This window comes from Triplophysa dalaica, chromosome 22 (genome assembly GCF_015846415.1).
Source record: "Triplophysa dalaica isolate WHDGS20190420 chromosome 22, ASM1584641v1, whole genome shotgun sequence".
Taxonomy (NCBI): Eukaryota; Metazoa; Chordata; class Actinopteri; order Cypriniformes; family Nemacheilidae; genus Triplophysa; species Triplophysa dalaica.
This window is the reverse complement of record NC_079563.1, coordinates 11274604-11299855: the sequence shown is the minus strand read 5'-3', so window position 1 is coordinate 11299855 and position 25252 is coordinate 11274604. Positions and strand designations below refer to the sequence as shown.

General features: G+C 37.3%; 1 protein-coding gene and 1 long non-coding RNA gene across 5 annotated transcripts in view; one reads left to right on the top strand and one right to left on the bottom strand.

The window, feature by feature from the left end:
- The window catches only part of grik1a (glutamate receptor, ionotropic, kainate 1a), a 40184-nt gene that overhangs the window by 6151 nt on the left and 8781 nt on the right, over positions 1 to 25252 (top strand). For all 4 annotated transcript variants that reach the window (XM_056736090.1, XM_056736087.1, XM_056736089.1 and 1 more), the window contains exons 2-12: positions 4267 to 4434; positions 4941 to 5198; positions 10701 to 10882; positions 11164 to 11217; positions 11591 to 11764; positions 13003 to 13146; positions 16339 to 16446; positions 18571 to 18678; positions 19085 to 19288; positions 20050 to 20273; positions 21669 to 21787. In XM_056736090.1, coding sequence (XP_056592068.1) covers positions 4267 to 4434; positions 4941 to 5198; positions 10701 to 10882; positions 11164 to 11217; positions 11591 to 11764; positions 13003 to 13146; positions 16339 to 16446; positions 18571 to 18678; positions 19085 to 19288; positions 20050 to 20273; positions 21669 to 21787 — 1743 coding nt within the window. The remainder of the gene's footprint in view (positions 1 to 4266; positions 4435 to 4940; positions 5199 to 10700; positions 10883 to 11163; positions 11218 to 11590; positions 11765 to 13002; positions 13147 to 16338; positions 16447 to 18570; positions 18679 to 19084; positions 19289 to 20049; positions 20274 to 21668; positions 21788 to 25252) is intronic.
- Positions 10665 to 12984, bottom strand: LOC130411473 (uncharacterized). The gene is made up of 3 exons (XR_008905073.1): positions 12360 to 12984; positions 11621 to 11762; positions 10665 to 10801 (listed from the first exon to the last, which is right to left on the bottom strand). It is a non-coding gene; the product is annotated as an uncharacterized LOC130411473 (long non-coding RNA).

Genomic DNA, 25252 nt, shown 5'->3' with positions numbered 1-25252 from the left:
GAAAAGGCCAACACTTTTTTATCACTCAGTTCCTGAGGAAAGTATGAATGAACAAATGGGTGGGAAGGAGAGAGAAAGACCTTGTGCGCTGAAAAGCAAAAAGACATCCAGGGGCACAGTCTGGGAATGGAGACAATTACCCATAATTCAGCTAATTTACTCCAATTTAAAAATTTGCTCAACCTCTGCACCCTCACTGTAACTGTGTACAGAATTTTAATGCTAACAAAAACTAAAGCAACTACTTACCCAACTATTTTGACACTTAAATTGTCCTTCAAAATTATACAAAAACTTTGTTTGTAAAACATTTTAAGGACCTTGTTTTGTTTTCTATAATGTCTTGGCCAACAGACCCACCCACACAGAGATCTCATTCGATGAGAGGTTGTGCACCTCATGAATATTAATCTAATGAATTAGAAGGGAAACATTATAGCCGATTAGAATCAAGTTTCACAGGCATATCCAAAAAAAAAGCAAACCATCTGTTGCGGCAGAGGAAACATCAGAATAATGGCTGTGGTTTGTAATTGATTGTGTCTTGCAACGCCCCTATTTCACATTCAGTGTGAACAGACAAACCGTTTGTTGCTGGAATCTTATTGCACTGCATCTGTTTAGGACACAGTTAGTGTAATACTGTAATGTCTGTCCTGTAGACCCCTGTAGAGAGTTTGAATGTCAGGAGCTTCAAACTGTGAGCCCAGCGGATACACAACAATTGTGGACAAGCCACTATATATAAAAAAAGATATAGACATGTCACAGATAGATACCAAAGAACTTATATTTTTCTATATAGTAACTATGAAATTATTAAATCATTTAACATATATTTGAAAATATACAGAACAATAAAATCAATAATATATCAATGCTACTATATATTAATGGGATACTCCACCCAAAAATGAAAAATCTGTGTTGAATTACTCACCCTCAAGTTGTTCCAAACCTGTATACATTTCTATGTTCGGATTGAACACAGTGAAAGATTTTTGGAAGAATGTTAGCAACTAACACAAAAGAAGATATTGTTAGGAATTTGGGAAAGCAAACCGTTCAAGGGCACCTTTGACAAGCATTTAAAATGTTCCTACTATGGTAGTCAAAATATCACAGTAGTATCCCTTTTAAATACAGAAGGAATTTTCATGTATAATAAAAAATATAACACTTGGTTTCAATATCAGGATATGTATTATTTAATGTACTACATTATATTTTCTAGTCAATTTCATAAGGGTCCATTGCAAAGGTTAAGGGTGCAATAAAATGTCAACTGTTACTAGTCATGGTATATGTTTGTCACTTTTGCACTGCAACTCATTTAATGTTGTTCTTTACCAACTTTGATTGCCACTCGATCTTGTTTGCAATGTAATTTCTTTAAGCAATGTGGACATTGCATTGCAATTATGAAATGGGGCTAGTCCTTAATTTGTGCCAGCCATTGGGTTGCCATGTTCCACAGTTTGAATCGCATGAGAATGTGTTGTGGTGAAGGTGCCACCTCTAGAGAAATACTTCTGGATAGCATCTGTTAAGTCGAGGTAGATTGTTTTATTATTATTTTCTGAAGAAACTCCTGCCTGTGCAAAGTTTGAACGTTGGTGTTCCTGTAGCTCAATTGGTTGATTTTACCGCTAGCAACACCGAGAGGGTTGATCCAGCCTGATCTCACAGGATCAAATCGTACGAATTCATCACTTTGAATTAAAGCGTGTTGGCTGGACAATAATTTGAGGACAATCTATCACGATAGAATTCATTTAGAAAACGGTGGTATGATTTTTAAACGCATCGCTGCCATGATGCACAAGTTATATGGAATCATGGCAGAATATCCAGCGATTTTTTCCTACAGGGTCATATTGAACAAACCTCTGAAGGGATAAGAGAAACATACTAAATATGCAGAGTGGGGGGTCGCCAGGACCAGGATTAAGAACCGCTGCTATAAACGCCATGCTGGCGGTTATGATTTTAGGCATATTAAGTCAAATGCACGTTAAACATCTTGCATTATGTGACAAACCACCTAAGTTTTCATTTCAAACAGCAGAATTCCATGTAAATGTGTAAATGTAGATGCTGTGGATTTGCCAGAGCTTTCCTAATTGATTTTTCATCATTGCCGTGAAGTTGCTAGGATTTAGTATTATAAATATTTTAATTTGCCATAGTTAAAATGTGTATATCTTTAAAAAGGAGCTATAATCAAACATTAGCCAACACATTTAATTAAAATACCCTTTAGCTAAGTCCATAAATTAAAGTCGTTCATGCTTAAAAAAGATGCTACTTTATTTCACGTGCCTTCACCAGATGTTTATTGTAAGGGCAGAATGCATGTAATGACATAAACATTAAGATTCATTAAAGTTTTGGTCTCACGGGTGAAGTGCAAAGGCTCTGGATCCCTTGGGTACATTTTTCCAATGAATAGAAATAAAGCATTAAGCATGCTCAAGTAACCATCATGGTGCCTATGAGAGATACCCAACAAGTGTCCTAAGTGCCTCTCCGTCTGATTTTCTTTCATTGTGTTACTAACTCTTGTAGATGACATTAAATCCCTGTTGTTCCGATGACTCTTAAAGCGCCAATTGAAGGTAAATTGAATTTGTGTTTCCGGGATAATGAAACATCAAAGAGGGATCGGTAAGACCTTATACAGTCATAGTAAGTAAATAAACATATGTTCGTAAAAATGTAGACCAGGCACTTTTCAAAAAACTAACAGAGAGTTGTTTGCTTCTAATAAACATGATCAACTTTATGTTGGTGCAGCTGTCTCGTCTAGAAAAGCTTGAGGCTCGGTTCTCATCTCACCCCTCGATCGGAGCCAACCTGGCCATCTCTCTCTGTATAAAAGCAATCCGTTTTTCACAGACTAAATCTCTCCCTCTGTGGCGCGTTCAGTTCCCCCCTCCTCGAGGGACCATCTGAACATCAAGTGTGTTGCCCACAGCAGGACTTTTTGGCTCTGAAGTTCTTCCCTTTCCAATTCAAGCCTCAATAACCAAAACCAACTCTCAAATCTGCTTTCACGCGGAATCGGCTCATTCGCGAGTCTCGTCTCACGCATTACCATTTCCTGTTTAATTATTCGGATCTCCATTCAGCATTTTCATTTAAGAGCCAATCTGTCAGTTTTACTGTTGGAGGTTTGCTGTTTATTGGTGAATTAATGGCCTGTTATTTCCCTCTTGCTGGCGGTCTATGAATAGAGCCCACTCTCAGGTGGATGTCTTCCAGACGGATCTTTCCTGTTCTTGATTGTATTTGCATGTTACGTAACCCCCAAGGTTCGTAGCATTGCAAGTAATAAGGTGACGGTGTGTTTAGTAACAGATGCTCATGCATAATTCGGTAGATAAACGCTCACTTAATCCAGACGTTTATGCAACGTTTAGTTTTACGCACCCCGCTGTGTAGAAAAATCAGCTTGACTGGCATATTGAAATGAGGGCTGATGTTTTATTATTATGTAATGATTCGTAGTGTTTTGATCTCAGTTATTTGCGAGTGATTTTTATCTGCGGCTGCTAAATCCAGATTAACCTTGCGTAATTGCTACAACAAGCTTCACTGCGAGGGACCGGTTTAAAAATGGCATGTTAAAGGTCGAACGCAGCGTTCGCCAATTAGACCGGTTTCTGGTTAAGCTGCTAAATCTGCATGATTGGCCATTTCGTATTTTTTAAATGTTATGAGAATCACGGAATAACCCGATATAACCTGTTAGCGCAGACATCACATACTTAGGACTGACATTTAGAGGGCGTATCGTATAATGGTGGTGTAAATTATTCAAGAGCGCAAGTAAAGCAGCCGTTGTATTTCACTGCATGCGTTGCTCTGATCATGCTTCAAATTAGACTTTTTGTGAATTATTGAGGGTATGCGTTTATAAAATAGTCATTGCTTTTGCAAGCTGTGTTTCTGTAGCTCAACTGGTACAGAATAGCAATGCCAAGGTCACGAGTAGGTTTCCGAAGAGTGCAGCAGATGCTAATAAAAACTGCATGACTTAAGTGCACTGAAAGCGTCTAGCAAATGCATAAATGTAAATGTCTTTCTTATTCAATATGCAATAGCTTTAGCATTAAACTGTTTGTATTTACCATTAGCTCTGCACTATTTACCATTAGCTCTGGACTATTCTTTGTTATTAGTGTTTGTTAATGTGTCTTTACATGTAATGAGACGATCAATTGTGAATAAAGGAATTGTTGCTTACCTTTATTTTGGTTGCAGGAGGCATCTTTGAGACGCGGGAGAATGAACCTGTCAGTATGGATGAACTCGCCTTTAAATTTGCTGTTACTAGCATTAACCGAAACAGAACCTTGATGCCAAACACCACGTTGACCTACGACATCCAGAGAGTGAACCTCTTTGACAGTTTTGAGGCCTCGCGAAGAGGTACTAAACTTTGTAAACATACAATTTTGAGTTGGTTATGTCCAGTATAGGGATAATTCATCCAGAAATGATAATTCTGTCATTATTTACTCACCCTCCTGTCTTCTGCAGATCATAAAAGAAGATATTTTGAAGAATGTTGGTAACCAAAAAACGATTCGTATTGATTGGACCAATGGAAGTCAATGGGTACCATTGTCTGGTTACCAACATTCTTTGTGATCTGCAGAAGAAAGAAAGAGGTTAAAAGAGGTTTAAAACGACAATAGACTGAGTAAATGATGACAGAAGCTTCTTTTTTGGGTGAACTGTGCTTTTAAAAAGTCAAGGTAATTTAATTAAAATTTGCAGAAACTAACAAAGCCCTCACTTTGCTTTCTCTCTATAGCTTTCTTTGTTCTTTTCTTATCTCCAAACTTTTCATTCTCTTTGTTTTTCTTTAACACAACCTGTCTCATATCACTTCTTTTCCTTCCGCTTTCTGTTCTCTTTTCTCTTTCTCTCAGTATGTGACCAGTTGGCCCTGGGGGTCGCAGCGGTCTTCGGGCCCGCTCATAGCTCCTCGGTCAGCGCCGTCCAATCCATTTGCAATGCCCTGGAGGTGCCACACATCCAGACCCGCTGGAAACACCCGTCTGTGGACAATAAAGACAATTTTTACATTAACCTCTACCCGGAGTACACCTCCATAAGCAGAGCTATTCTGGACATTGTCGTTTTCTACAAATGGAAGTCTGTTACCGTGGTGTATGAGGACAGCACAGGTGAGTGACTGAGAAGTTTTTCAGAGGGATACTTGAAGGGCAGCTCAATGTGCTGAGGTTTGTTGAAAGCCCTTTTTGAAGTGGGATCTTCACAACTTTACGCTTCAGTATGCCTTTAAATGTGACGCTGCAGGCCACAGCATCGTACTGATATCCTCATAAATTAAACAGTTTCGTATGTATTTGATCTCACTTTTTTGTGGAAAAACTAACTGGTGTCCACATGTATTTGCATCCATTTGAATGAGGCGGGAATTCTAACTGAATACAGAAAATGATCCCCTGTTGCGTTCTCCAAATGGATTAACATTCTCTGTGTGTGTCATTTGGAGGACATTTTATAAGAATTCAAGTTCCCTGTGGGTGTGTAGTTACAGTTGAGTTTTACATGCCACTGTTTCTTCAACCAAAAGTCAATTCTAGTTGTAATTTTCTCTCTGTGTGTTAATGTCAGCACCCTAGGAGTCAAATCCATGACCTTGGTGTTGTTGCTGCTCTACCCTTTGAGCTAAAGCATTAATGTTGGGAACATTGACTCTTGACTTTTCACAGGCAGTTTGATTTATAGCACTGCTTTGTTGGCTTTGGACTGAACATCAAGTCAATATCATACTTTGAAATTTACATATTTAGATTTCTTGGCCTCTGCTAAACCTAGAAGTTATGCGTATTCAAAGTCTGACTAAAATGGTACAACCAGTGACTAAATATTGAAAAATGCTTTTGATTTAAACACTTTCTAAACAGTTCAGGCACCTATTTCATAGACTTTTTAGTAGACGGTGTAAGTTTATTCAGCAAATAAGAATGATAAGAGATTAGGGACTGTCCAGTTGTTAATGAGAAACAGGTTGTCAAGTAGAGTTTAGGGTATTCATCGGGTTTCAAAAAGATATGAAAATAAAAATCCTAGCACGCATGATTCAGAGTAAGAGTATGTGAGCGGAGCGTGGAATGGAGCGTTAATATTTCTCGCGGACCAGATATCGTCTTTCTGAAAATTCGGCTCTGCTCGCTCGCTCAGCCCTCTTGGTGATGTTCTTTTTTGCTGGTGGATTATTGTCCCATGTAGTCACCGCATGAGCATGAATAATAAAAAAACGCCAAAAAACTACAAAAACCTCGTCCATTTGCGGAGGTGCGACAAGAGGTTTGAAACAGGCTCTTTTCAGTTAATTTTTTTTTATATTTATTTCTCTTAAGAAGACATTGTGTCACTTACCCAATGTAACAACAGTTGATTTTTTAAATAAAACCTGAATAAGCCTCTTTGTCATAATGACAAATGTGGATACATGCAACCTTCGAAAGACGCAGCTACTTTTTCCAAGTTTCTAAAAGTTCATTCTAAAATGCTCTAATGACTTAGGTTTGATGTTTTAAGACCGCATTTCCACTTGTTTTAGTCTATTTTTCTGTAGAGCCTGTTTTATACTAACCTCAGGAACAATAAAAGTGTTAATGGTGCATTTCATATTTTGTGCGTTTATTTTGAATGTTGCACTATGACAGCTAAATAAATTTGTGGAAATAAAGTAACGAAAATCAAATATACTTTATCGGTTATTGTACAGTTATTTTAGGGACTCTTTGAATAAAAATAACTTAAAATATTGGCTGTTACGTCACAGAATGTCGGACTGAAACACGTGGCTCTTTTTCAGCCTACTACTTAAATTGAGACATTTATTCAAGAGAAGCGTTTGCTTAGTTCGTGAGCGACTGAAAGAAGCGCACAGTCATTGAGCGAAATATTGAGCTTAGCTCACATGCTCGGTTCAGAGTTCTGGTTGTCCTAGTCAATTAAAAAAATTACAATGCCTATTTTTACATGAAATATTTTCATATATGGGTCTTTTTTTTGTGGGCCCTCATAATCTTTAGTTAAAATCTGAAAATGCACTTCCTTCCTGTAATGACCATCTTAAATGACATATGTTAGACGCCTTGGGTGGAGCATCCGTTAACTCCTCCCCTTCAATTGTCAGTCTGCTGCCTGTTTCATTTCGAATGCAACGGCTGTTTTCATATATCCAATCAAATCGCAGAGATAGACGAAAACCACACAACCTATTCTTCTATCTAAAAATTCCATTTCACTCGGAAGTGCATCAAAATACGGTTTCTAGTTCACAGGGACTTTAAAGGGATAGTTCACCCAAAATGAAAATTCTTGCATCATTTATTCACCTTCGTGCCATTCGAAACCTATTGACTTAGATATTTAGAGAAATGTCTCTATAGATTTGTGTTAGTGGTTGCAAATGTTGTTTGTTGTTTAAAAACATCCTCTTTTGTGTTGTGCAGAAGAAAGAAACTCATGCAGGTTTGAGATGCCTATAGGGCGAGTAAATGATGAAATCATTTTAATCCCTTTACATAGAATCCACAGGTTCAGATCTGGCCTACATCATGTCTTGATCCTATTCCAGCTCAACGTATTCCTGTCCATTCTCTTTTAATAAAAACGTGAGAACGTTTGCCAGAAATGCATTTATGAAACTCTGTAATTACAGAAGGTATAATAAATAATAACATTAGGTAGCAAGGTAACATTCTGCAGTTCATCAATACTTTTCAGTGATTCCACAATGAAATGCTTAACACGTCCAAACCTTTAATGCATTCAAAGAACTTACTTGCTTTCAACTTTGAAACTCATTTCGAATGTAAATCTAATGTAGGAAACCAAATACAAAGTACAAGAATACTAAAAAAACCGGCCCCAAAATATATTCCTATTCAACATCCTAGTTTAAATGAATCCAAAGTGTGCTGACAGTGTAGTCAAAATGTATTTCTAAAAAGAAGAAAACTGCTTCAACAGAAACCATTTGTAACAAACAGACCAGCATAGAAATGGTGAGTCACAAGCAGTGATTTGTATCGAAATCATTAGGTGGGCTCAGGGAACAGATGCCACACCAAATTTACAGCAATATAAACGCTCCTCGTATTACCCATCACACCAGCTGAGTTGTGTGTACAATAGTCTAACAACGGTCTGACAGTAGTCTAATTTGTTTCGCAATACTGTGACCTGTTAACTGCAAAACAAATTATACACAACTCTGTGTTTATGTCCGTACAACTCGTACCTTCTTCTTGTTGTATAATCTTATTTATGATCAAATCTTGGCTTGGAAGTGTGTCGTTATTTGGACAAAGCTAAATCAAAGCAAATAACTGTGTTGCCTGTAAGTAAAGTGGGTTACACATCTTGTGTTATTGTGCTTCAAAGAAATTGTGTTTGGGTGATATTATCGGCCAATTATGCGAGACTTCAGGCTGGCCATATTGTTAGACAAATTACTTTTGTCTTGTCATTTTACACTGGCTTATAAGAAATTCATGCACCGGAATATTAGCCTTGGGATTCTTTGATTTGATCGATCCTTTTAAACATGAAAAATATATGAACAGACATTGCATTTTTTATTTTGTTATCCAGTATGGGTGCCCTTGAGTTCAAGTTGCGGCAGCGATTAATCATTTCAGTTATTTTAAAGGGACAGTTGAAAATTCAAGACATGAAAATTCTGTCTGCATTTACTCACCCTGGAGTTGTTCCAAATCTGTATAATTCCTTTATACTGATAAACACAATGAAATATATTTGGAAGAATGCTTGTGAAAGAATGTAAACTTCTTATGTCCCCTTGTCTAACAATATTCTACGGTTGAAGAGTCTAGTCGACGGAACACACAGAGTTTCAGGCCTGGAGACAAAGTTTGACACAGACACAAGTGCTTGTTCAATCAGAGTCCAATGTTTATTGTTTTAGGACTAATACTTATAATTTTGTTTTAGGAGGCGTCATATAAAACCACCAAAACAGTGGAAAATCACCAGACTTTCTGTTTAGTCTTTCCTCCTGAACAATCAGATATGATTACATATTCATTATTACAATAACAGAACAATCGTCCATAGGCATCATTAGGAACCTTGATATGGAGAACAACAGATACTTATATCAACATTAGACAGCATGACATGATAGAACTTCCAACGAGGTTAAACAACAAGAATGAAAGGCACATCTAATATGAATAGAAGCTAATATTAATAGGAATTAATAGGAATGAATACATATGATACATGAACTTTGTATTAAACACAGATGCAATATTTGTAGAGGACAGGACGAAATCCAGATTCTCACAATGGCCACTTTCAGACCAACGGTCTTACAAGCAGTCCTGTGTCCCTTTAAAGAACAAATATATATAGAGTAGTACAAAAGGTTAATCAAAAGGTTAATACAAAATTTTTAATAAAAGGATAGTTGCCTTTGCGTATTTTTATGTGGTTTTCTGGTTTGCAAGCTAATCTTTGAGGTAAAAGTCAATCGGACTGATTTGTAATAAAAACATAACAACACCAATCACCCTCAATAAAAACGAAAACATAAACATAATTATATCTACTCTTCATCATCTACCGTGCCAATCTCAATTACCGAATCGTCAAGCCCATTATCTCCTTCCATTACATTGTCACGTCCATCAACATTTCTTGGTTCTTCTATCACCGGTACTGGTTCTGGTTCTAACTCCTGCGTTTGAACACAATCAATATCATCCTCGTCCATATCGCTGTTATGATCAAATATGGATCCCCAAGTTTGATTCTGATCTTTCGGACGATAACCTTTAGATGTGCGTCTAACCAGCATAGCCTGGTTGACGTCAGTTGTTCTTTTTGCTAACATCATTCGATCGGTTCCTTTGGTTGTAAAGGAAGTAACAGATCTTTTAACACATCCCACCACACACTGCAACATGCATGGCAAAAATAATAACAAGGCTAAGATGGTCATCACAACTGGAATTACTGTACCGGTTATCCAATATCCCCATCCCCCGGATAGGCTGTCCAACCATTGAAACCATGTTGCATCTACCGGTGTGGGTTCACGAACTGATTCTAACTAAACTTTTCTTGGGCACCATCGACTACTAGTAGGAAAAATAGGTTGAGAAATGTCTTTGTTCTGTTGAACGCAAAAGAAGATATTTTGAAGAATGTACGAAAGCAAACAGTTCTGGGGCACTTTTGACTACTTTGGTAGTCAATGGTTGCCAAGAACTGTTTGGTTACAGGCATTCTTCCAAATATCTTTCATCAGAACAAAGAACAGTATACTGATTTGGAATTTTATTTTTGCCTAAACTGTCCCTTTAAGACAATGTGATGTCTGGCCAAACAATAGTAGAAGTGACTTAAAATTTGTTAGGTCGCTCATATCCACTAGCCATACTTAGACGAGGTGTGTAATAAAAAAATTACCCATTGCTTTGTACCACAGTAAAAGGTAGCAAACCCTTAAAACAGCGCTGTGAACTGACGGGATAAACAACTGCCAATTTATTGTCCCGTAAACATCTGTCACCACACTGGGGAAATCAAAAGGTGCAATTACTGGAGCTAGTGATGGGTTTCTCTTCTCTCACGTTGCGGCCCACCTTGGATCACTCTTTTGTGTTTGTCGTTTAAAGGATTAATGCGCATGCAGGAACTGATCAAAGCTCCTGCGAAAAACAGCCTGAAGATCCGCATTCGCCAGCTGCCTACGGGAGGAGGTGACTCTCGCCCCCTGCTGAAAGAGATGAAGAAGGAAAAGGAGTTTTACATCATCTTCGACTGCTCCTACCAAGTAGCTGCTGAACTTCTGAAACAGGTGGAGAGCGCAAGTGGCGTCCGTTTCAATAGTCGCCCATTCTGAACTTTGGTTGAACTCATAAGCTATGTAACAGATATGAATTGAAAATGGATCTGAAGTGCTTTAGCATGCTGTTACCCAGCAGGCATTTTAGAGCCGTGCTTTAAAGCACAGAGATAATTTGTGGCACGCTTTCGTCTCAAAATACTCCTGAAAGCGTCTTTTTTTGAAAAGCAACCCATCATTGGTTTTTTCCCCTTCCTGATTCATGCAGACATGTTTTGTGTTTTTCCCCGCAGCTGATGTCGATGGGTATGATGACTGAATACTATCACTTCTTCTTTACTACTTTGGTGAGTCTGAAAAATGCTCCGCTGCTTACTTTTATCATAAGAGCATTTTTTCGGATTGGGTGATAAGCAGGCAAATATCATATTTTTGTGAATCGTCAAAGGCGAAGTATTATCATAATGGCCTTTTTATGCTTGCCGCAAAGAAACCAGTTACATGATGTAAAGAATCGCTGTTGTGCAAAGTGTACTTAGCTTTATAGGTAATTTATATTAAAATCCAGTTTTGTAGTTTATGGTTATTGTCTTTCAGTTTTGAATGCAGTTATTGCGTTGCAATAAAGTTGACTAAAGTGACCAAACACATTTGGGAAAACAGACAAAAAATAATGACTCATCTTACTTTGTTTATGGAAAATATTTTTATGCCTTTTAGGATTTGTTTGCTCTGGATCTCGAGCCGTACCGTTACAGTGGGGTCAACATGACGACCTTCCGTCTTCTGAATCTAGACGAGCCGTATGTGGCCTCTGTGATCCAGAAGTGGTCCAAGGAGCGTCAACTCGCGCCGCCCAAACCTGACAGCGGATTGATGAGCGGCATAATGACTGTGAGGATAGAAAATAAACCAATCACGTTGCTTCAAATTTGCATTTACACTGAATGGGGAAAAGTACTGGGACGTCCCCTTCTAATGAACAGGTTTGACTTTAGTCATTTCTGTGAGCACAAATCTTAATTCTACATCATATAATAATATTCTAGAGAATTGTGTGCCTCTATTTTATTTCAGCAGTTTGGACAGGACCCTTTCCTATCCCATGACAATGCCCCGTGCACGAAGCAAGGTTCAAAAAGAAATGATTGATTCAGTATAATGTGGAAGAACTAGACTGGTCTGTGTAAAGCCCAGACCTGAACACTTCTGAGCCAAACACTCATCGCCCAAACTGTACTAAATTGTACACAGGGGTACAAAGGGTCTTTCCAAAACTGTTGCAACAAAGATGTAAACTAAATTATTTAATATGGTACTGTATGGTATAGTACTAATATTTGTTCTGATTGAAATTACAATTGTCGTCCCATTACTTTTGTCCATAAATGCTAATTTGCATATAGATCTGAAATCAAATGAATCCCTAATTCCTTTCTTCCATTTCCTGTAAAAGTGAAACGATTGGGATTAATTCACATTTACTCACTAATCTACCCATCCTCCAGAACGCACTGTAGATACTGCCAGCACACTCAGTCTCATCAGACATGCATGGAGGGCTTAAAGCAGAAAGAAGATTTATTCAAATCTATTTTTACTATCCAGGTCGCGTATGAGCTCAAAAGAACACAATAACACTAAACATATGACAAGTTTTACCTGCTGTGATGGTATGAAAATAAACAAAAGTATAGTTCAGAGTGTGTTTCAGTGTGTTATGAACCATGAACAAACATTTCTTTACGTCCAGTAGGATACAAAATCTGACACCACAAATGTATTAAAGGGACACTTCACCCAATACTGAAAATTCTGTCATTTATCACTCGCCCTCTCACTATCATTGAATACCAGGAGGGGAAATGATTGCATCATTTTTGTGTTGTGTCAAACACAAAAGAAGATATCTTGAGGAATTTATGAAAGCAAACTTGGGTTCTGGGGCACTTTTTACTATGGTAGTCAATATCTTTCTTTGTGTCTAACCAAACAAATACATTTATTCAAGTTTGCAACAACTTGATGGCGAGTAATTTTGGGTGAAGTGATTCCTGAAGTCTGATGATTATTAGAACATGTTTCATCTGTTGTGATGTTTGATCCCCGTTGCGTTCTTCTTCCTCCTCCAGACAGAAGCTGCGCTGATGTATGATGCGGTGTTCATGGTCACTGTGGCGTCCCAGCGGGCGACACAAATGACCGTGAGCTCCTTGCAGTGCCACAGACACAAACCCTGGAGGTACGGCCCGCGCTTCATGAACCTGTTTAAAGAGGTGAGAACAAGATCCAAAAAATGTGTCTTTATTGATTATCGTAACCTTGACACTTGGGTACTGTCAGAATTCAACTTGAAAATGTATATTTACAATTATAAATTTCTCTATTGCATTGGAGCATAAGTTAACATTCTTAGCTTTAAAAATTGAGTGATGAGATCCAAAGACATTATTAAAACGTATTAAAATAATTTTAAGGCACATGCTTCTGTTTTTCTTCGTTATGAAAAATACATTTACATTCATCTATCTGGCAGATTTGATCTAAAGCGACTCATTATAATATGCCTTATACAATATATTTGTTTCTGAGTATGTCAAATTGATGTATAAATAATATATATATATATATATATTACATAATTACATAAAGTTATTACAAACAAATTCTCGAAAATCTCTTGAATGTTCTTAAACTTTTAAAAGCCATTTTGGTTATCCAGATATGTCCTAGCATAAACATGTTCACAACCAAAACTGTGTCTCAGAGCAACAAGGAGGCTGATGGTGGCAGCTGAAATATCTTGATTTTGATGTTGTTGGGTCAGAACAACCCCACTTCATGTCTGAGTGTTGGGCGTGTGTCCATCCACTCTGAAGACTCAACGAATGATGTCTGTGATAGCACTAAAATAGCCGTCTAGGAGACCGAGAGCTCCTGCACTTTATTTGGAATGACCTCTTCACTACCATTTGAAGATAGGTTTTCAATTTCACATTCTTAATGGCTCAGTCTGTCTGAGTGCATGTTCCTCATAGGTGTTTGAAATAGAACAGGCTTCACGGCTGGGCTTTAATGCGGAATTGTGCCACAGTGCATTAGAGAAGGGCCGGCATGGCTTGCCTCAGTCGTCCATGTGATTTTATTGATGTCACTAAAATAGGTATTTTGAAGAATGTAGATGGGGCACTTTTTACTACTATTGTTATTTTTTACTACTGTGTAGTCAATGGTGGCTAAGAATTGTTTGCTTACAAGCATTTTTCCAAATATCTTTCTCTTGCATAAAGGAAGCACATTTAGTCACGATGCAAGGTAATGTGTGTAGGGTTTTTTTCACTCCGTTTATCCCTGCTTGGGTCAAATTATAGCGTTGAAGTGAAAATGAAGTATAATTATGATATTTTTGGCAGCAAAAATGTTTACGCTCGCCACCACCCCTTTCTCAAAACCAAGTGCCGTCATTATAGAATTATACGCCAAAGGAAACATGCAAAAGCTGTGATGTTCCCAAAAAATCTTACTGAATCATGAACATTATTTTTCATAGCCGATCGTCAAAACTTGATCGATCTCTAGCACCAGTTTCCTTTTTGGCTGATGTCACCTAGGTCGTATGGGCAGGATCAATCATACCCACTCTTAAATGAGATATCACAGATGAGATCTCTGTTATTTATTAATATCTCAATTATGTCTGGTAGACATCAATAGGGTTAAACAAAGAGGATTAAGAGAATGGACGCTTCCCAGATATTTCTCATGAGAGAAGGACCCTGAAATCTATCTCATAAATGTCTACATTAGAAGTTTTAACAGCGTCTCAAAATCTGCTCAGTTTTTGCCATTTTACATACTTTTATATTCTAGTATGAAAAAAATAAAAAGCAACCCCTGCAAAAAATGTTGTTTGTAATTCTTCTTACAGCCAATAGTTACTGGATGTCCATGACAAATGACAGATTTGTAAGAAGCGCAAGCTTCTGTCGGCATGTTCACCATCCAGATGTTCCTCGGCATATGTTTTATATTTCTGCTAAAACATTAGGATGCAAAGCATCCTGCTGTCTCCAGTGACTCCAACACAACTGTCCTCGCCAGGTCATTACAACTCACTAATATGGCTCTAATGGTCCTTATCAAGGATCACCAAGTCTCTGGGTGTTTCTTCACACAGTAGGCTGCATTCACCTGAGCCCGAGGTGGTGACTTGTTGAAGGCCATCTGCTGCCTCAACATTTCGAGAGGTGCTTCAGAAACACTGCAATCTTGAAGAAGTGCTGTTTTTGTGACATCCCACCTGCCTATCAAAGACAGTGGGAGTAAACAGGGCTATTACTCTTGCTTAGGTTTTGCTGATTGAATTCTGGGATTGTCCGCTTTCACTCGTTTTTTATTTTCTGTACAACAAAGCCAGACAAAATAGCTACTGGAACGACTGTATACCGGCTTGTTTGCTCTTGCTTTGGGGTATACTTGAGCCAAAGCATTTTTTTTTCAAATATATGTATTTATTTTTTCTGTGCAAAAAGAATCAGAATAAAATCCCAAAGGGAAATATTTATAGCTTTTTCTGAGCTCTAATACATGCTTCAACTACGCCGGCCAAAATAAACGACTTATAACAATTCATTGGTTTGCTATTTAAAGCTTTAAAAATGATTTACGTTTTTTTTTACAATCAGAAGAAGCTTCGCTAATGTCTTTATACTGTGCATACGTTGTTTTTACATTGATTTGCCTGTCTGGTGAAAAAAAACTGTACGTAATAAAGGGTAAAGTTAGGTACGATTTATTGGTACTTTTTTTATCGATTGACAAGTTTCAACTTGGTCTCAGATAATTTTAAGAAACACAAAGTTTGGACCAAAGACAATAGCTGACATACAGTTTTTCACATCTGTAAAATTATTTGGTCTCAAAAGATTGTTGTATCATTGAAAACCTGAGCACATTTTGAGATGATGTCGAGATCTCGCCTGAAAATATACCGAGGACATGTGATATTACACTTTAAAAAAGAATCTGTAGAAAAAAGGATACTTTCGGAAATTACAAGAACATTTTCCTTCATTTTACTGACATTTCCGGTAATGCTAAAATGTAATTTAATGCAGAGCAAAATGTAAAATACAGGTAAAACAACTGTAAAAAATAATAATAAAGTATACTGTGCCCTATTTTTACGGCTTTTTTTGAGAAATTTCATGAGAAGCACGAGAATTCAGTCGAACCCCAATGCTATTTCGGAGAAACTGAGATATTAAAAACAGGGAATTATTCTTTTCCAATGTGATGTGATTCATCAGGAAAATGTGTCGCTGAATCTCTTCGAGTCTTTGTGTTAAACAGACACTTGTGCCTTCGGGCATCTCAATATGCCATTATACCTTCAGTATGATTGAAAGACACCGCAGTAAACCAGACAATGTGGACCATTTTCTCTGTACACTGTTTTTGCCCCTCAGGCCCAATGGGATGGTTTGACAGGACGAATAGTCCTTAACAAGACTGATGGCTTGCGCAGAGATTTCAACTTGGACCTCATCAGCCTCAAGGAAGATGGGACGGCTAAGGTGAGTCAGCTTAGAGACGTTGTGAAGGTAATGGCGAGAATCTCAATGTTCTGCTGTTTGATCCGTTAACCTTGCAACTATTCATTCAAGTAGCCCAGAAGTAAGTGTGATTTTTTTTATTTGGCATAAAATTACTTATTTGGATGAATATGCTTTTCTAAAATCATTTTAGAAGGATTCAAGGATGTTTACTGAGTAGATGATTTTGCATTGAAAGTGTTGTTCTCACAATGACTGCTCAACTCTTCCAACTCTCTCTAAAAGCGTTTGACCGATGGCGTGTCACGTCCCACTAAATTATGGACAAAGGTTTGTTCCAGTCAGTTCCCTGAATTTGTGATTAAGACCTGTGGAGAACTTGGATTTCCCTCCCTGTGTGATATTCACTTCAATAAACCTGATGCCATTCCATCAGCTTCCCTTCCTGTTGAATTCCCCTTGCTTCCATATGGAACAAGATTTTTGCCAAAACGTCTTGCTAGGATGCAAATTTCTATGCTGGAAAACTCGCGCTAGCGCCATTTTCAACAATGCTTCGCGCATCAGTGAGTAACACATCTCCCCCATAAACCCACTGAAGCGTGCGGAAAATGCACATTAATCCACCGACAGATGTTTAGAGAGCGGCTCTAATCTCATTTTTAAAGTTCATTTGTTTAAGTCTCTTCTTTCCGACTCCTTTGAGCTGTGTGACAAGTGAAATACATAAACAGTGAGTAGATTAGGCTTTGTTTAACAAAAGGGTTTATCTCAAAGACAAAAGCAAGGCTGACAGTTTAATGGCTGACAGTTTAATTCAATGCGAGTGAAGTTTATTTAATGACTTTAATAGCTCTCTCTGACTCTAAATTTGAAATTTTTTGTAGTTGGAGTGCATTCAACAGTATGTATGCAATATTCAAACCCACAACATTGACATTGCAAGCGCCAAGCATCATTTTCATATGGCAAATGAGAAGTAGTGATGTGCATAATTCGCGCACAGTCTGTACGTTTGCATCAAGGATCGTTTTCCACCGACCTTATTCAGCCTCTTTGAAAACCTTGAATTAAAGCGAATTCACGAAACAATGTGCCACAGAAACTGTGAAGGTCATGCTGAAATGATCAGGGACCTTGTTAAAACCTTGTTTAAAATAAACGTAATCATTTTCATAACACCAGGATCCCTCGAGCGTTACACCGCAAGAAACTGCTCAAGGTTTGACAGACTTTCCCAAATTTGACTGTTTTTTCCCAAATCATATATAACTTCAGTTTGAGCGAGCTTCTGAATATTATATTGATGTTATTGATGTAATATGTCGTGATACATTTTTTTTCCATTTGTGGTTAAAATGTAGTGGAAATACAAAATACTTTGCTCATTTATATCACTCAATTCAGTTGTCACTTTTTTTTACTTTACTTTTATGAGAGCTTTCGATACCTAAAAAAAATCTTATTTTTTAACCAATTTGTGGGAACTTTTTCTTATCTTGTTTTCTTCTCTCTTGCTACCTTAATCCTTATTTAAAGCACATACAGTAATAATGACAAAATGTGTACAAAGCAAAATATAGTTTCATTATTGGATGTTTCCCACATCAGTGAATCCAAATACAGCAGCATAAACTCAATAATCTTAAACCTGAAATTGTACTAAATCGTATCTGAATGTAACTACGGTTTATTTGTACCTGACCGTAACTAAGTGACTTAATCATCATGTTTGTTGCTTACACCCTCTCTCGCTTCTCTCATTAGTTACCTAAAATAGAGTAAATGGATTGCTAGGGGCTCATTCATTTCTTTCTAAAGAATTATTTAACGCAAGCAATAACCTCTCGGCTTCTGTATTTGACGCGTGGCCTACAAATGCGAAGTGCTAGCATGTTTTATTGAACAGGGAGAGGTGTTTTACATATACTGGATTCAATTAATTATCAGTATCAAATTAATACATTTTTATTTGTTTTCAATACCTTCCTGGTGTATTTTGTCTGCTCCCTTTTTCATCATCATCTCATGTGCTCACAGATAAACTCACATCAAGCTTCTTCTTGTATTTATTTTTGGCTATTTAATGCTGCATTGTTTAAAAAATATATTTTTTGTTTTGCCATTTTTATGTTGTATTGCTAGATTGGTGTGTGGAACTCTTACACAGGCCTCAGTCTGACCGAGAGGAAGGACAACAACAATATTACAGACTCACTTGCTAACAGGACACTTATTGTCACCACAATCCTGGTAAGACACAGAATTACAGTGATCTACTGTAAAATGATAATATTTTTCTTTTGAATGCTAAACTCTTGTTTTTAATGATGTAATTTAAGTGGATTTGAATAGCTGCACTTTTGCAAAACAAAACGTGACACATTAGGAAAAATGCGTTCTTAGTGATGCTTCCAAGACTATCACAAGTCATTCTCGTAATGTAATAAAACCTCATTTTATGTCAACAGAATTCAACACAATGTACTGTAATACATAACAGAAAATCAAATTTGCAAGTTTGCAATGCATAAAACCCTAAGCAAAATGGGGCAAGTGACGTGTGTCTTGTCAAAAAATAAGAAGATAATTGTCTTAAATAAGTGGGTTGCAAAAACTTCTACCTTTCACCTCATGCATGCATGTTTTTTGTGAACAGGAGAACCCATACGTTATGTTTAAAAAGTCAGACAAGGTGCTCTATGGGAATGAACGGTTCGAGGGTTACTGTCTCGATCTCCTAAAGGAGCTCTCCAACATCCTGGGATTCACTTACGAAGTGAAGCTGGTCTCAGATGGGAAATATGGAGCGCAGAATGATAAAGGAGAATGGAATGGGATGGTTCGGGAGCTAATTGACCACGTAAGTGCCAAACTGTCAATCAAAACAATCATACCATCACAATAAAAGTAAAAGTATGCCATAATGTTACAGTTCTTGTTTATTTTGTCTTTATAATACCTTTCCTTGTGGTCTCAGTAGAGTTTTGACAAGTGTCTAGACAACAGACTGTTAATGCGTTTTTCTGTGACAACTGATTCACCAAAACAAGATCACATCAATTTTTTATAGATTTATTTGTATCCTCTGAGCCAATTCAGAAAACACGCGAATCCGGATACATTTTTAGCGGTTTGTTCTTTATTAGATATGTTTACGAAGCATAAGACATCAAATCTGTTTCCATTTGTTAGATAATCTTGATTTTCTCAGAGTATAAGTAAATGTTTCGTCAGAAGAAAGTCAGGAAAAAGACCATTGTGTTTGCAAAACATCAAGGAAGACGAAAAGGTATTTCCAAAGAAAATTGAAAAGATACTTCTCAATATTAAAAGCAGAGCACATTGTTTCTTTGATCAGAGTCTCTACTTTTGAATTGTTTACAAATACCTTTTTTTAACATTTTCTTGTCAATGCACAACTTATATGGAAAAGCATGAAATAATTGCACATTTTTAATTGAAAGAATCTTAAAAAGCTTTGTGTAGGCATTTTTCATGAAATGCTCGCAGCCATTACTTGTGATGATCCATTATTAGCTAAAACAATCAAATTCAGTAGTCTTGAATTTACCTCCGTTTTTAAACCCACTTCAAACAATCTCTTCTCATCCCCTTAACTAGATAGCCGACCTGGCAGTGGCTCCATTGACCATCACTTACGTCAGAGAGAAAAGTATCGACTTCTCCAAACCCTTCATGACCCTGGGCATCAGCATACTGTACCGCAAACCAAACGGCACCAACCCAGGGGTGTTCTCCTTCCTGAACCCCCTCACACCCGACATCTGGATGTATGTGCTGCTGGCCTGTCTGGGAGTGAGCTGTGTGCTGTTTGTAATAGCCAGGTATGAATGACAATCTGCAGGTATAACTTTAAATTTGCGAAGAATTCTTGCAATTAGACCGACCCAAGTGTTCAAAAGTGTCCTATTTCTTATTCTTTATGGTTTGATATGGCATAATAAAGCGCATCATGTGTCTTTTGAAGAATACCGCTGCTATCTGCGATACATCATTTTTAATCTTTTGTTTCTCCTGCACAATCATCTGTGAAGTTACTACTATCTCGTCTTCAGATCCATTTAAATTTAAAGTGCGCAGACTGATATCACATTGCTTTTAAAATAATGTGTTTTTCATGTGGGATACCTTGTGTGATATCAGAATCAAAATGCTGATTTGATTTCGACAAAGATCAATAAGTAATAAAGCAGAAGAATTGTGTTTTATTGTTGCCGAGTCACAGATTAATGATGTAAACAACGCATGACGTGGGGTTGTCCTGATGCACTTTCTTCCTCATAAATCCATAATGCACTTTCTCAGCTTGCTCGGAAATGTTTTGTATTTTCTAATGGTTGTTGAGGTATTAAAACCAGTCCATAAGCTGTAGCCTCGGGCAGACATCCATGTCTGTATACCTAAAGAGAACATCAAGTCGGAAATGATTGGTTGCTTCTATTAACATGCAAATTAGAATGAAAACCCTGTCCGGTCAGGCTCGGTGTAATGGACATCTGGTGGGGTCAGAGTGCCGGTGTGGGTTGACGTGCACAGTGTGACCCATTTGTTGAGAAATACAGCGGGAGGGGGAGACTTTGAAACAGTGATCTTGAAAATTGGCACATGCTGCCATTTTTTGAGCAGGTGACTACACACCGTGAGGCTTGAAAAATTAGTCCTGTGACGTCTTCTGAACAGCCATTGATTTACCATGGGATGGTTTTATAAATTACCCAATTATTGAGGTGTTAGATGGGTGCATGTGTCTTTCAAACGCTCTTGTGTAATTTTTGCGGAACGACATTTTTTTTTCTAATGTGAAAAGTGCAATTGTTAAGATTTCTATCTGTAAGGAGTTTTTTTCATCTGATCTTAGAAATGCTTTAACTGGTGTAATGTAATCGTTGATTTGGTTTTACTAGTTCATTTTGATTTTGCTGTAGCACATGAAGCACATTTTTTTTAGATATCCTTAAAAAAAGCCATCCAGATTTCCCTTCATTTCGCAGAAAGCGGAGAGATTAGGAGACCAGAAAGCTTTCTCATTAAATGAGTGGATTTTTAATCTTCAGACCGAGCGGTTATCGATAGTCAGTAGCAAGAAGAACATTTTTAGCTGTTCCGCAAAGAGGTTTCGAAATCACACGCAGCCTCTCGAGCACAATAATAATACTTATGAGAAATGCGGGCACGTGTCGGACGACTGTGTTAAAACCGTTTATTTTGTGTCCCTCTAGGTTCACTCCGTACGAATGGTATAATCCCCACCCGTGCAACCCGTCGTCTGAGGTTATCGAAAACAACTTCACACTGCTCAATAGTTTGTGGTTTGGAGTCGCGGCTCTGATGCGTCAAGGTATACTGCACACAGCTTCATTTTCAGTTTACGGCAGTGTTTGAGTCAATAAACTTGGAATCAATTCAGAGACATTATCAATGCAATTTCAAACGCAACCATCCGAATGCAAAATTTGGAGAGCGAAAATAATCCTGTGGGTTTTTGCCTAAACCATGTGCTGTGAGGTGATGATAAACTCTGTAGACGTCCTAAAAAGCATTTGGACACACTGTTAGCTGTCGGAGACATTTTTGAGCCTACACATGAAAACGCATGTTGAAACGCAACTACTCTCCCTACATAAATTATTTAATAAAACACCAGAGAAATCTGTATTCTAGAGTCTTAGACCTTTCCAATGATATATAGTTTGTCATGATTCGATTAGAAATTACATGCACATTGCACATTGACGCAAACTTAGGTGTCCCGTATATGGAACGGGTGACAGTTAACAGGCTTTAGGGATAGTTTACCCAAAAATTCTGTCATCATTTACTCACCTTCTTGTCATTTCAAACCTGTATGGCTTTCTTTGTTTTGCAGAACACTAAAAAGATATTTTGTAGAACTTCGGTAACAGAACAATAGCAGTTCCTATCGGCATTGGTTTTGTGTACATACAATAGAAGTGAATGGGGACTGACTGTTTTTGTTTACCGGACATTCTTCAAAATATCTTATGTTTTTTGCAGAAGAAAGAAGGTCAAATAGGTTTAAAATGGCCAGAGGGTGAGTAAAGGATGACACCATTTTCATTTCGGGGTGAACTATGCCTTTAAGATTAAGAATAGGAGTAAACAACATAATCTTAATTTAAGTAGTATTTCTTTTATCATTTCACAAAAAGCAGCCTGAATCTTTTGGTTTTCAAACAGAAAAAGAACATGTCATATAATCCAATGATGTTTATACATTTTTAAGTGTCCATTTTCATCACTTCATTAAACTGTTTCACACAATACACAACTTTTTTCTTATACGGGCAGTTTCCTGGGCAGGGTTTATTTTAAACCAGGATTAGGCTTTAGTTAAATTATGATATTTAAGTCATTTACAAGACATAATTTACAAAAAGACTATTAAAAATCTTGAGACACAACAATCACACTTATATATTTTAAGATATGTCATTGCAAGTTGTTTTTGATCAAGAAACTTCTAAAATTTAAAGTAGTCTGGGACATGGTTAAAACCCTGTCCGGGAAACCGCCCCTTAGTGGTATAAAACATGACAACACATCACTGGCACAGTTATAAGCCATAGTCTCGAGGTTTCTCTAGTGTAATGGGTTTGATGTTTGGGTCTGTAGGTTCCGCTACAGAAGGTATGAACCCAAATGGATGACCTGTCAGGTGTGCAGGAAGTGTGAAACAGCAAGAGCAGTTTTAATGAGCACTGGCGAACCGGACGAATCATTATCCAGAATAGTTCGACCTCCCTTTACTGAAAGTTTTTCTTTGAAATATTAGAGAAATCTTATTTACATCAGATAGGCTGGTCAACCGTGAAGAAGGAAGAGGAGCGGAAATGTAGAGTTTAGTTCTTGTAGAAAGTTCTTGTAGCTTCAGAGGACATCGTGGCAATTGCAATGTCATGGGTTTGATTCCTAGCGAACATGTAGATAGTGATCGAAAAACATTTTTAGTAAATTAAGGTATATGGCAAATGCAGAAATGTGAGGAAAAATGTTTCCTTCTCCATGTTATAAACAATAAGACTGATGTTTTGAATAACAAAATTAAAAGTGTCATGTAAACAAACTGTACGTTTCTGAACCGAAAACATCCTCTTTAGTCCGTCTATTGAAACTAAACGAATCATGTCACCAACGCAAATGTCCAAATTCGGCCCACTCATGAGCGAGGAGGAAGTGAGACAGATCAGGCTACGAAGGCTAGAAGCTAATACAGTTGTCATATACAGTATGACTCATAAGAAGAGGGGGAAGTTTATTGCTTCATGTGTTTAAAACTGCTACGTTTATTGTATATAAAAATTTGCCCATATACATCATTTACTGTATAGCTCTTAAACAAATGGTTTAATAATTGTAATTCTGTTATTATTGTAATTTTGACCATTTTTAGAGCAATAACCGTAACATGATCTCAATAGACGTGAAGACAAATTAAGAGATCATTCCAAATTTTTATTTACTCAGCATTTCTAGATGTATTGTGGTCATTCCAGTCCAGTGTCTGTTGAATTTCAACAAAATCAAACCTCAGGAGTGACATAAAATCATCCAACAACAATACAAGACACATGAAAACTGTGATTTAAAATCAAGGTTATCACATAAAAAATATATATATTTTGAACTTTTCTTAAATACGTGTAAACGTATTAGTGTTCTTTTGCTTAAAAGTGAATATAAACTTGTTTTCTTTGCTGTATTTGAGGTCTGACAAAATACATATACAGTTATTTTCACCTGTTTCTCCAGTTTTCATTTCCTGCAAATAGAAAATTTATTTGAAATTTTTGAGAGTTGATAGCAGTTCACAGAATGAAACAAAAAGATCATTTTACCTAAACATCTATAAATACTGAATTCAGATTTTTTTTAAATGCACTCTTAAGTTTTTCTGTCTGTACATGATATGAAGCCTTTCATTTGAACAAGCTTTTCAAAACCCACCCACACAGGTAGTCATGATGAGGCCGATTAAGTCAGTAATGTATTCGTCTTGTGAACGTTTAAAGTGGGAATATTTGTGCATTATTACCTGCTAGAGTTACACCACCTACATGAGGTGACTGAATAACCCTTGTTATCGTTTCAGACATCTCATCAATTAAAGTATTCAGCCGAATACAAATGAGAAACTTGATTTCGGCTGCTTGTAATATTTAAGCGGATTACTCAAGTCGCCAGTGGTTCTGTTTTGAATTTTGAAACTGTTGAGACCATTTTTTCATTCGTTTTACTGAATGATGTGGCGGTCCGTCTCGTCTCACGCTATTATGATTGACAGGTGAGTCTTCCACGTGAAACATGTGGGTCAGCAGCTATAGCGTCTAGCGATGTTTGTTTAGCGACATTGACAGCACACACGAGTGAACAAATGTACTTCATGGTTTCCAGTAGTTGTTCAAAGTGACAAATGAAGATTGGCATGGATGTTTCGAGGATTTGTCAGACTCGCTTAATCTTTGATCTTTCGGTTATGCTAATGTGAACAGATCCCATTAGAAGATAAATGCTATTTTAAACATTTCCTATTGAAACCCACAGTGGAAGCTAGATTGGTAACCACTGTTGTTAGATGTCTCCACTGATGTACTGTATATAATTTACATTCTGAAAGCTCTACATTCTGAAAGCAAACGTATAAACAAACGTACGATGAGTGCAGAAGTGTACACACACACACACACACACACACACACACTGAGAATTTGTGCTGTCGTCTCCCACCGACCTCACCTGTGCGTTCATGCATGAATGACAATCAGCGGTTCTTCAGTATCATAAA